The sequence below is a fragment of the Eucalyptus grandis genome, chromosome 1 (genome assembly GCF_016545825.1).
Source record: "Eucalyptus grandis isolate ANBG69807.140 chromosome 1, ASM1654582v1, whole genome shotgun sequence".
Taxonomy (NCBI): domain Eukaryota; kingdom Viridiplantae; phylum Streptophyta; class Magnoliopsida; order Myrtales; family Myrtaceae; genus Eucalyptus; species Eucalyptus grandis.
Window position 1 is genome coordinate 19,000,692 of NC_052612.1, and position 12,994 is coordinate 19,013,685.

The 12,994-nt window shown below is 39.9% G+C and overlaps 1 protein-coding gene and 1 pseudogene across 1 annotated transcript; one reads left to right on the forward strand and one right to left on the reverse strand.

Annotated features, from left to right (window-relative positions):
• Positions 1-19: 19 nt before the first annotated feature.
• LOC104453202 (lectin-domain containing receptor kinase VI.4) lies at positions 20-2,541 on the forward strand. Its single transcript, XM_018871184.2, has one exon. It carries the CDS (start codon positions 252-254, stop codon positions 2,349-2,351), a length of 2,100 nt encoding a protein of 699 aa, XP_018726729.2. The 5' UTR covers positions 20-251; the 3' UTR covers positions 2,352-2,541.
• A 4,537-nt stretch (positions 2,542-7,078) lies between these two features.
• On the reverse strand, positions 7,079-12,777 carry LOC104453191 (annotated as a pseudogene).
• Positions 12,778-12,994: the final 217 nt, after the last annotated feature.

A 12,994-nucleotide genomic window follows, 5' to 3' on the forward strand; every position in this document is an offset into this window, starting at 1 on the left:
AAACGGTTGCCCCAGCACGGCAAGTCGCCAAGCAGTCACTCCTTTTGCTCTTAAGCGATGACTAACCACCCGAACCATTTCCCCACAAAAGCACAGACTTAACGCGCTCTTCTGGTCTCGCCATCGCCGGAATATGTTGACTTTTGACCTCTTCGCCACTGTCAAGTCTCTCGAAGGGCCACCTACAAAACCTGCAGAATCTCTTCCCGGATGCTCTCGTCTTCTCCTCCTGCTCCTTCTCCTCCCAGATTATGCAGAAACTCTCTGCTTTGGGAATGGCGAAACATGGCGCTCTCTCCTTTTGCCTCCATTTTTTCTCTTGCTTCCTCGTCCTTGCCGTGTCCCAGTCTCAGCCTGATGATCAGTTCATCTTCAATGGGTTCAACGGCTCCACCGACTCCAACATTACCCTCAATAGAGCCTCCATCATCAAGTCCAGCGGAGCTCTCAAGCTCACCAACAGGTCGAGCGACGACGTCGGCCAAGTCTTCTACCCTCGGCCTTTCCGGATGTTGGCCGAGGCTTCCGGTGGCTCCACTGCCGCTGTCTCCTTCAGCACCCACTTCGTGTTTGCGATTAAGCCGCCGAGCTCGGGCGACGGCGGCTACGGCCTTGCGTTCGTGGTAGCCCCCAAGACTTCCTTCCCCGGGGCCCAGGCCGACCACTACCTTGGCCTCTTCAGTTCCTCGAACGATGGGAACTCGTCGAACCACATGCTTGTGGTGGAGTTCGACACCGTGAAAGGGTACAGAGAGACCTCGGACGAGAAGGGGAACCACGTCGGGATCAACATCGACGGCATGGAGTCGAAAGGCTCCAAGCCGGCTGCCTATAACATAGATGGCAAGGACAACGACGAAGAGATAACGCTTGAGAGTGGCCTGCCCATTCAAGGCTGGATCGAGTACGACGGCCCGCAGCAATTGATGAACGTCACTATATCTCCAATCGATGTGCAGAAACCGGTGAAACCTCTCTTGTCCATGACCGTTAACCTCACTTCCATATTCAAGGACAGCATGTATGTCGGGTTCTCTGCTTCGACGGGGACCAAGAGAAGCTTTCACTACGTTCTAGGATGGAGCTTCCGAATGAACGGAACCGCGCCTCCCCTCAACCTGACTCAGCTTCCGCTGCCACCTGACCAGACAGATTCATCTGATTCATCTTCCTCTTACAAGCCACAGGTGATAGCCCTCATTGCCACTTTATGCAGCATAGCGCTGTGTCTTTCGGGAATCTTGTTCTTCTATACTGTGATCAAGAAGAGGATGCATCAGGAGAATCTAGAGGACTGGGAGTTAGATTGTCCTCACAGGTTCAGGTACAAGGACCTTGACCAGGCAACAAAAGGGTTCAAACAGAGCGAGGTGATCGGGACCGGTGGCTTCGGCGCAGTGTACCACGGCATCTTGCCGACTAACAGGTGCGAGGTCGCTGTCAAGAAGGTGTCTCGCAACTCAATACAGGGAATGAGGGAGTTTGTGGCCGAGATCGAGAGCTTAGGCCGCTTACGGCACAAGAACCTCGTGAATCTCCAAGGTTGGTGCAAGCAGAAGGACGAGCTCCTCCTCGTGTACGACTACGTGCCTTACGGGAGCCTCGACTCGCTGATTTTCAAGCGGAAGGACGGCTTTGTGTTGAACTGGGAACAGAGGTTCCGCATCATCAAGGGCGTCGCGGCCGGATTGCTGTACCTCCACGAGGAGTGGGAGCAAGTCGTGATCCATCGGGACGTGAAGTCCAGCAACGTCCTGATCGACGCAGAAATGAACGCGCGGCTCGGGGATTTCGGCCTTGCCAGGCTATACGAACACGGCAAGATGTCGCACACCACCCACTTAGTCGGAACCATAGGGTACATTGCCCCGGAATTGGCCCGCTCGGGGAAGGCTTCGACGAGCTCCGACATGTATGCTTTCGGCATTCTGCTGCTCGAAGTGGCCAGCGGCAGGCGTCCGACGGGCCAATTCTTGCTGATGGATTGGGTGATAGAATGTTACGGGACGGGTCGGATTCTCGACGCCGCGGATCCCAAGTTACGTTCCGCCTACGATGCTGAGGAGATGGAGATGGTATTGAATTTGGGCCTAGTTTGTTCCCAGTACCATGCCCAAGCTAGGCCTACTATGAGGCAGGTGATTCGGTGTCTGAACCGGGAGGAGCCGGTACCCGTCTTTGTCGATGATTCGAGCTCCGCTGGCTCTCGAAGAACCGACGACATGAGCTTCGGATTCTTGGAAATAGTTTCTTCCGATACAACCGGTAAGTCTCATGCGTCGACATCATCCTACGTGTCATCGTCGGTCCGTGGCCTCTCCTCCACTTCTTTAGGTGGTTCTGGTAGATAATAGGTTGAGATTTACATGTACAGAGATTTTACAGCAATTACAGCTCTCTAATTTACATGCAAATTCGCTTTCTGGGTTTCTTCTTTCGAAATTTCAGGCTTAATGTTACTCCCAGAATTCTTTCAAAATGTTAAGCGAATATCATCTCAATCGAGAAATTTAGATAAATGCAATGTTATATTGTTCCGAATTGGATTACTTCTTGTATTACAGTATCCTGTATCGTCTAAACACTATATGCATCTCTCTCTCTATCTATTAGTTTAAACTTTTCGGATTGAATACTCTAACATGATTTGAGAATTATATTATGTCATAATATTTATATGTTTTACATATACATATAAATTTGGACCCACTTGGAGTTTCCGAGAAGTTAGGGTGACCCTATAAATAATATCATCCATAAATTTTAAATTTATTTAATATAGTCTCTAAACTTCTCAAACGGCAAATTAGATGTTGTCTGGTGATGTGGATCATTATTTATGGTGACTCGACATGTCCATTTTTTTTAAACATCTACTTTAAAATAGGAAATAAAGAAAATTAGGATGTCAATATATCATTCATTATGTGATGATGTGAATTATTATATTCTAATTTGAAATGGATACTTCACATGAATAATTCATGTGTAAGGTTTTCAATCGCTTCATGGACGGTGTGATTTTATGACAACAATTTATGACAGTATAATGAGTAAAACACGCAGTGGCTTGGTCAAAGCACACATATTTTTGGCTATATCTTGATGACTTCTCGTTAAGCAAAGGTATTTCGGCAGTATTCACTGTCAACATTTGCCGATTCATCAAGAGGTGTATCTGTCTAATAACCACGTTTCAAGGAATTTTCGAAAATCGGAAAAAGATATTCCTAAATTTCGTCGCAGGTAAAGAGAAGCTTCATCTCAAATTTCAAAATTAAAATTCAATCTATTTATCTAACCAATCTTGACCTTGCGAGTGCTTTTTTGCAGTACGTTTCTAGTTTAAATATCACTTATTTTGTGTTTTCTTTTGAGCTTTTCATGTGTAAATTGCAAAATGGGGGTTGAAATACTTGTTACGTATTCTTCACTTTCAGACTCGGTCAAATTATTTCAAACATAAATTAAAGCATATTATAATGTTTTAATCCTTTCGTTATAAGATTGAATCTACAATCAATGTTAATTACTTTTATGGTAGAAGTAAAACATCAATAATGCTCCATTCGTTTCATGAAAAATAACTTCCAGTAAAATGTTTTCTGAATTTTTCTAGCGTTCATTTCACGGAAAATGAATTGCTTGGGAAAAACGTTTTTCATGAAAGGAAAAAAGTTTTCTAAACTAGGGAAAAATGTTTTTCGCTTTTGAAAAGTGGAAAATATTTTCTTCACTTGATCTATCTTATTTTACATTCACATGCCCTCATTTCCTCCTCCCCTCCTCCTTCTTCTTCTTTTTCTAATATATTTTTTAAATTCGAATTATATTTTCCTTTTTCTTTTTCTTTGCTTTGTTTTCCTTCTTCTTCTTTCTTGGCCGGTCCCCGGCCATGGCAGTAGCCAACAACCAACCACAGGCGAGCCTCGAGCACAGCAGCAAGAGCACGAGGCTCGCCCACCTCTGGCGAGCAACATCGGCAAGCGTGAGCGTCAAGCTTGAGGCTTGTCAATCTAGCAATGCTCGCACTCACCGATCCGGCAAGGCTCGAGGCTAGCGAGCTTGAAGCTCGCCAATTTGGTGAGGCTTGAGGCCGGTGAGCCTAAGCTCACCGGAGATGGCCAAGCCTTGTGCTCGTTTGTGGCCAATCGCTAGAAGAAGAAGAGAAGGAGGAGGACCAAAAGGAGGGGGAGGAGGAAATTAAGAAGAGGAGGAGGGAAACAAAGAAAAAAATAAAAATATATATATGAAAAACGAAAATGAATTAATAATCATTTTTTAAAATAAAAATAATTAAAATTGATTTAAAAAAATAATAATTGATTTAACAAATAAAAAATTGATTTTAAAAATAAAATAAATTTAAAAAGAGTGTAGGGAGGAAATTATTTTATTACTAAACAGTGGAAAATATTTTTCACTTCATTTTTAGATTTCATCTGAACACCGAAAAATAATTACATTTTCCTAGAAAATGACTTATTGGAAAATATTTTTCAGAAATGCTACATTTTCTGCAAAATAAACAAAACCTAAGTTTCTTTTTCCCCCTTTTTTGTGCTTTTCTTTTGTCAATATTTAGATATGATCAAGCATAAATATATTTAACATTTGATCATGCTTCTAACAAACTAATTTTTTTCCATTTGTTTTATCGATTTTCATCAAGATTGGCTAAAAATTGGATTGAATTTCAATTTTCAACTTTGAAATGTAGTCTTAGACTATTTAATAAGAAATAGGCAATTAATTGTGTGTTCCCAAATCTTCAAAAATTGAAATTACTAATCCTTTAGATTTTGTGATTAAAAATATGAGACCCTAAATTAAACTTAACAACCTTCGCTAAATAAAGCGATGACAAGATTCAGGATAAGATGATATCTAGTTGGGTGTAATAGCGCATTTGTATTTTGAAATTGAGGAGAGAGATGATAGAATTAAATGTAGTTTGATAATATAAAAAAAAAAAAATGGAGAGAGAAGTGGGGGGGATATATTAGCCATTTAACTAAAATGAGCATCTTAACCAAAATAGAGATGGAAATAATACTTTCATTCTGATATAATTCAAAGCACTTTATATTACATGTACACCCTTCAGGAGTTTCAAAGATTCAAAAATGTCAAGAGTAGGATTTTTCTAATAGTTAATACCACAAAAATTACTAAATTGGTAAATCCATGAAAAATCGACCCTCCATTAGGCTCCATCTAATATTTCATTAATTTGTTGACGTGGACATATATGTGGCCAAAAACCTTAGATGATTGGCGTGATGTGATTCGACGTGGAAATTCAATATCAAAAGATCTTATAAATGACGTCACTTTGGAAAAACCATATATGAAGAAAATGAACTAAGACTGGGAAACCTACTAATTTTACCCCGAGAGCTCGCTCATGTTTTGAAAATCAGCAAAACCCCTAATTTTGCCTCAATGGTGCCACAAAGGTTTTGATAAATTTTTCACGGATATATCATTTCAGAATTTTCTTGCCAAAAATATTGATTTAGGATTGCGATATAAATGTACTAGTTATGAGTTCTTGTGAAACGGAATTTAGTCTAGGGTAAATGCGACACGGGACCACCAATTTGGGATCTTTTGCAACACAAAAATGGGTTTATGGGTAAATACAACAAGATTGCACCAATTTGAATTTTTGTGTGTTATTAACTCTTCTTTTACAAGGAAAGAAAGAAGAAGATTCCGGTGCATAGTGTCAAGTAGAACATGCAAACCTTCGAAGAAAGGAAAGGTTGTGAATTATATACACGATACTTTTCCCGATTTCTGATTTCCATCGAGCCACGGACGGTAATATAAGAAAAGTCGACCCAAATTGGTAAACCCGAGAAGGCACATCGCTTTAATTAATCAATTAAGAGAAGCCTTCCAATATCTAGAGACGGCAAATCCCAGTCAAGACCCGTCAATCACGACGGCGGTCGGCCTGTTCTGTCATAAGTGCCGCTTTGTCCCGCTCAAGCTTATTGATCAATCACGCTCGCTGGTCGCGTTCTATCGCGTGCGAACTGGAATGAAATCTCGCACCAACTGCACGCGACATGCTCGACAATTAAACGGGCCACACAACTCTCAGGAAACTTCACCTATATGAACTTTTATCCCGTGAAAACGGCAGCCCGACGCATGGATAGGACCAGGTCGACTGGCGTATCTCCCTGAAATAAACCGAGCTTGTGAAGCTTTCCCGAAATGACTGCGATTTTATCTTCAGTATTTCAAAGCCTACGTCTATTCTCTTTTGTGATTTTGGAGAAGTACTGATATGCAACAGTATCACTCATGAGCAAAACTCGAAAATTTCTGCTCATCAAGCAGATCAAAGGACAACAGTTCCCAAGACGCCACTAAGTGTTGGACGCAAATTGCGCAACCAAGATCTCCATAATTAGAACAAAAACATGCATAATTGAGTAGAAATATTAACGCACCTGTTCTAAAATCTATCGAACATAAAGCGGAAACATAAAATGGGTAATAACATAAAAAGGATTACCCACATATATCAAGGGGATCCACGCATCAAGTCATTCTCCTCTATTGCCCTCCGTATCACTGGCTCAATGAGGCGGCCCCTCACTTTTAGCGTTAGGTAAACACCCTGAGGATACATGTGAGAATTAGGATTAGAGGAGAGACTTGAGCACTATTTATAGAGTTTCCAGCCAGCCCCCTCATTACGGGTCAGCTCAACTCGGCCCACACTAGCCAAAATGCATTAGGGACTAATTAAGAAACCTTCTGTCTCTCTTTAGACCAACCCTGTTTTACGGTAACCGTAAAAACAGTAAATTACAATATCAATTAATTTAGTCCACATTAGGAAAACTCTTACACTAAGAACTTTAGAGCAGCATGCATGGATGTCGATATGTATTCATTCTTCCTGAGATTTATCTGCGAATGCTTCTTCACGGCAAGGTTGAAGTTCTTCCCACTGTCCCGCATGCATACCGCAAAGGCAGGAGGTTTCAGTAGGTATGTGGCCCTATTGACTGTGCGAAAATACGCAAGACGAATGCAGATAAGACAGATGCAAGAATATAGGATCAAAACGACCTGAAAATGACTTAAAAAACCACCGATTTGGTGGCCGAATAACTGAAGAGATGTCCAAATCCCAAACGGCCTATGAACATTACAAATGCACTCCCTAAAATCTTCCCACTCCCAGATGACTCACATCGCAAAAACAATCGGGAGCTCAGGACTAACATCCTAGACCATATGACACTGAACATTATAAATTTTTTGAATCGCCAGGAACATTTTACCAACAAGACGAAGCCGCCCACTTGAGAAGAATAGAGATCAAACATATTTGGACAACTTGCTCCTCATCACGAGACCATAACACGTCCAATCATCCCCTGGGTCTAAGTCGCTGTTTCCTTGAGCTGCTCGTCATCAGATTGCAGACACTCACCCAAGAGATCATTCAAGAATGCACGGTCTTTGAATAATAACTTAATGTTTGGGTCCCCTCGGATTGCCCAGGGTTTACGTCGCCGGCTGCTGACTGTAAGGGGGTTCCCGGGTCACCAAAAAAAAAAAAAAACTTTATGTTTGGCCCCAGGGCGTCAGCGAGATCACCTGTCACCACAACTGCAGCCTTTGTGACAGACTCGTCCCTGTAATATGGATAACCAAATTGAATTTTCTGAACCGAATAACAATTCATACATGAGCAAAAGGAAAATCAATAGATAATTACCTTTGCCTGTCCTTGAAGACCAACTCAATGAATTGCATGAGATGGGACGCGTATGGCAACATCACCTCAGACTTCGAATCCTTAAAGCCCTGGAGTATTCCAGAATAAGCTTCAAAAATGCTACGCTTGAGCTGATAACCATATTCCATCAACTCTTCATCATCCGTGTCCATCTGGGCACAAATTTCTGCAGCTCCTTGCATCATTGGCAGTGCATAGGAGACATATTTCTCAAAGCGATCTCCAATTGCAAGAGCAACATCACCAAAGCAGGAGAAAATGGGAGGCTTAACAGACCGGTGCAGTACCTCACTACGGAGATCACTGAGAAGGAGCTCCATAATCCCATCACAAAATGGAAGCACCTTGTCATCCAAGGCACGGCAAATATCACCAACTACACCCACAGTAACTGCACAGACCTGGTATTCCTCAAAGTTCTGCAATCCCATCTCCAAATAATTGTAGAACTCTGGCATATATTTCAGAAAGTCTGCACCTGTAGCATAAGCAAGCGCACCAATAGCAAGCACAGCTTCTTCATGCACTGTAGAGCTGTGGCAGGCAAAAACTCGAAGGAATAGTAACATAATCTGATCTGCATACTGTATTATTATGGGTTTTGTTTCATCAGTGTTACTTAGTTTCTGAATAATGACTTGAAGAACACTGCAGAGAGAAGCCTGCAGATCACTTTGCTTTTCTCTATCATCTAATGACACGATTTGGAGCTCAAATGTCTGTGCCAACTTATTCATGATGGCAGGAAGGAGTTGCGCTATAATTTGAGATGCTTCAGCAATATTGGCGCACCTAACTACCTCATTGATAGTTTCATATGCAGATGTCCTGAGCTTGGAGTCACCACTATCTGTCCGATCAGCAGCTGCAACAAGATATGTCATGATGTCTGGAAGTTATGGTGAGAGAAGTGAAGCACTTGTTCCAGCATCTTCAAACCCCTGGGCAAGGTAATAAATTGCCCCACAAACCTTCTCTGCAACATTGGGCGCATCCTGTATGCTCCCCAATAGTACTTTAACAACCCTTGGGAGGTTTCCAGGAGAGAGTACTGAAAATCCATTGGCTGGACTACGCAACAACTCAAAAACGCGTGTGAGTGTCCATGCGGTTGTATCATGGACATGATTGTTCTCATCCGTCATCAGATTAAGAAGGAAATCTAAACCTGCATTAACCAAAGGAGAGAGTTTCTCAAATTTTGGCCCGTCAAGGATTGAACCAAGAGCATATGTGGCAGCTTCATGACTATGCCAATCCGGCTTCCTTATATTATCCTCCACAAAAGGCATCACAAGGGGAACAATAGGATGTCCTACAGTTCTAGAAACAATACCAAGACAAGTTCCACCGGCCATAGATATATTCCAAATGCTATCATCCTGATCCTGATCCTCTTCCTGCTTTAGCAAAGTCTCCAGCAGCATGGGAACTAAAGCAGGCAGAGCTTACTCAATAAACCGTGAATGAGGAGACCCAGAATCTGCACTTTCAGAACTCTCAAACTCTTGAAGCTCTATTTCTTCGTCGCAAATAGAGCTCCAAAACTCCACAGCTTGAAGGGCAACAAATTCCTGCCAGTTGTCCTCAGTTGATAGAAGATTGAAGACAAACAGTAAACGCTTTCATACCCACAAATTACTTGATGACTTGAGGACTCTTTTGACTTCTTGCTTCGTTTGTAGGCCATGCACAAGAATCTTGGTATAGAATTCGATGATCCAAATCTCTACTCCAATATAAAAATGACAAATTATGCTGGCAGATAAAATATGGAATTTTTTAGGGTGTCATTAATTGAGAAAGTTGGAAGTTGACTGGAATTTTCATCTTTTCAACAGGATATAGCTGCCATTTAAGCGAAACCATGAGAAAGACCTATCCCCATAATATTGAGGGTTGAGGACTCTTTTGGCTTCTTTCTTTGTTGGTAGGCCATGAAATGGGGGATTTGCACGCTTTTGCCTACAATATTTTGTGTTTCTTCTTGGACACTAGTTCCTAACTCATACACGCAATTCGTATAATTATTATATGCATAATATATTCAATTTAAGCGATGTTAGGTGAAGCCTCCCATCAAAGAATTAATATGATTTAGAGAGGTTAAATTATCAATTTAAAATTTTCAATCAATGTGGCTCTGGACGTTATAGAGGTGCTGAAACTCTGGATTCTTTCTTAATGCTATCCTCGGGTTAAAGCCCCCATTTGTTTAATAGAAAATAAATTATTTGAAAATCATTTTTTTTTCTAAAAATGATTGCCTATATTGCTTAAAATAATTAGACAATAAAAAATGTTTCATTGTCAACAACAATTTATGTATAAACATTTTCATAGACGATGATAATATTTTTCATTTATTCATTTGTAAGCGATACTAACAATCATTTTTAAGAAAATATTTTTCAAATTATCCATTTTTGTGAAATAAATGCACTCTAAAGGTATCATATATCTATTGCGCATCCAAATGTGTCACAGTTTTGCATCTAGCCAATGGTTGGTTTGAAAGTACAAAATGCATAATGTTATTTTTGACCCTAAGGAGCTCTTCGGTCCTTTTATATTGACCCTATCATCTTGTGGAGTTTTGAGAGGCCCAAGTTAGGGTAAGGGCCCTGGTTAAAGGCCCAATCTTCAAATAAATCATGCTCTTGCTTAATGAGAAAATCTAGATACAAACCATCTAAAAGAACATAACATAAATGAAACTCCATCTCAATTTATGCAATTCAAATATGTATTAATAATTGGTTTTGCACGAAATCTTTTTTACTTTATACTAATATGCTTTTCAAAACAACTTCTAAACCTTAAAATTTGACAAAATAATTTCACGAAAATCCATATCTATCTTAAGATGACAATCACTATTAGTCTATTAATAGTACTAATGAGAAATTAATCACCATAATAATGTATATAAACAACCATGTGGCCATTTTCAGTCACAAAGATATGACTAATACACGATAAACGTCATTTAAGTTTATTTCTTTCTTTTGAAAAGATGACATTAATAAATAATACCCACTAGTTGTGATCATTTTTATTAGTCTTCAGTAAAAAAGAGAAAGAAAATAATTCTTTTTTGAGATGTAACATCCAAAAGTTTTTATGTACGATAATGATATTTTCAAACTTGTCAGTATTGAGAATAGACACCCGTTTGCTTGTTACATATTAATTTTGTAGATACTTTGGTAACCTAACAAATTTTTTATTATGAAAATCTTATAATTGAATCAATTGGCAATTTTTCCATTTGTGTTTTTCTTCCTATTCTCCCTAAATATTTGACCCCTCACATGTTTTACTCTTAAAGATATGGAACTTGGTAGTGATGAGATCATGCATTGCCTTATGAAACTTGACCTTAGTTCATTAATGCTTGGAATGACTATTGCTCACACTTGACCTAATGAAATGAAGCCTTCTATCCTTCACAGAAACATCTCTTTTCTTGACTTATGATATCAAGCCATTTGCACCAATTTCATTGGAGCACTACCCTCTATACTTATTGTTCTATTAGCATTTAAATCAATTCCACTATGGGGGGGTAGAGGGGGGGGCACATGAATCAATTTCATTGGAGCACTACCCTCTATACTTATTGTTCTAACCCTAAGACAATTAATGCCTTAACCATGGTTAAATCAATTCCACTATGTTCTTCCTTGTTTTAGTTTATTTGGGTAGAGGGGGGGGGGGGCACATGAATCAATTTCATTGGAGCACTACCCTCTATACTTATTGTTCTAACCCTAAGACAATTAATGCCTTAACCATGGTTAAATCAATTCCACTATGTTATTCCTTGTTTTAGTTTATTTGGGTAGAGGAGGGACTTTTCAAAGAACACAAGCCCTACTTCATTAATTTTACTCATCAACTCATTTCTTCAACTTACGTCCTCAAAACCATGAGTAAAAGCCAAGGCCCCACAGCCGTATTATAAAAGTTTCTGTCTCAATCTTTCAAGTTGGACAATGTGACTGAAACCTTAAATTGCCTAATATTTTTTTAAGGTAAGTGAAAACTAGGGGTGATCGGGTCCAGGGTGGATAGGGTCTAGACCTAGACCCAGTTATAACCGGTTCCTTTTTACCCTATACCCGACCCTATTTGTATTGGACCAAATACCTGACTCACCCTATTTTTCCGATCTGGTTCTAAGGTCAACCATGTTTCCATTGGGACTTGTTTTGCAATCTCCCGATATCCTATACGACTTCGAATTTTATATTAATAAGCAAGAAAATAACTTAATCCTCCTAATTTGTATTGAAATATTAAACACTTATAATAAATAAATATATAAACTTTTTGACTAAACGAAAAATTAAAGATCCACAAGACTAATTATATAAATAAAATCATAAGCCAAAGAATTAACAATAAACATGGGTCTAATATTAGTCTTATTCCCACAACTACCACATAAAGCAACTCATTTATGCAAGCATAACTCCTCCTACAAAAGAGAAATTAGGCGAGCCAATCCATATGATACACAAGAATTTGGCGGCGACGAACACCATCCGTCCATCGAACGGTGCGAAAGGGAGCCGGTGAGGCTCAATTTCATTGGAGCACTGCCCTCTATACTTATTGTTCTAACCCTAAGACAGTTAATGCCTTAACCATGGTTAAATCAATTCCATTATGTTCTTCCTTGTTTTAGTTGATTTGGGTAGAGGGGGGACTTTTCAAAGAACACAAGCCCCACTTCATTAATTTTACTCATCAACTCATTTCTTCAACTTACGTCCTCAAAACCATGAGTAAAAGCCAAGGCCCCACACCTGTATTATAAAAATTTCCAACTCAATCTTTCGAGTTGGACGATGAAACTGAAGCCTTAAATTGCCTAATCTTTTTTAAGGTAAGTGAAAACTAGGGGCGATTGGGTCCAGGGTGGGTAGGGTCTAGATCTGGACCCTGTACCTGACCCTGTTATAACTGGTTCCTCTTTTTTTGACCTTATACCCGACCATGTTTGTATTGGACCCTGTACTTGACTCACCCTATTTTCCCGATCCGGTTCCAAGGTCAACCATGTTTCCATTGGAGCCTGTTTTGCAATCTCCCGATATAGATATACAACTTCGAATTTTATATTAATATCCGAGAAAATAACATAATCCTCATAAATTATATTGAAACATTAAGCACTTGTAATAAATAAATACATAAACTTTTTGACTAAACGAT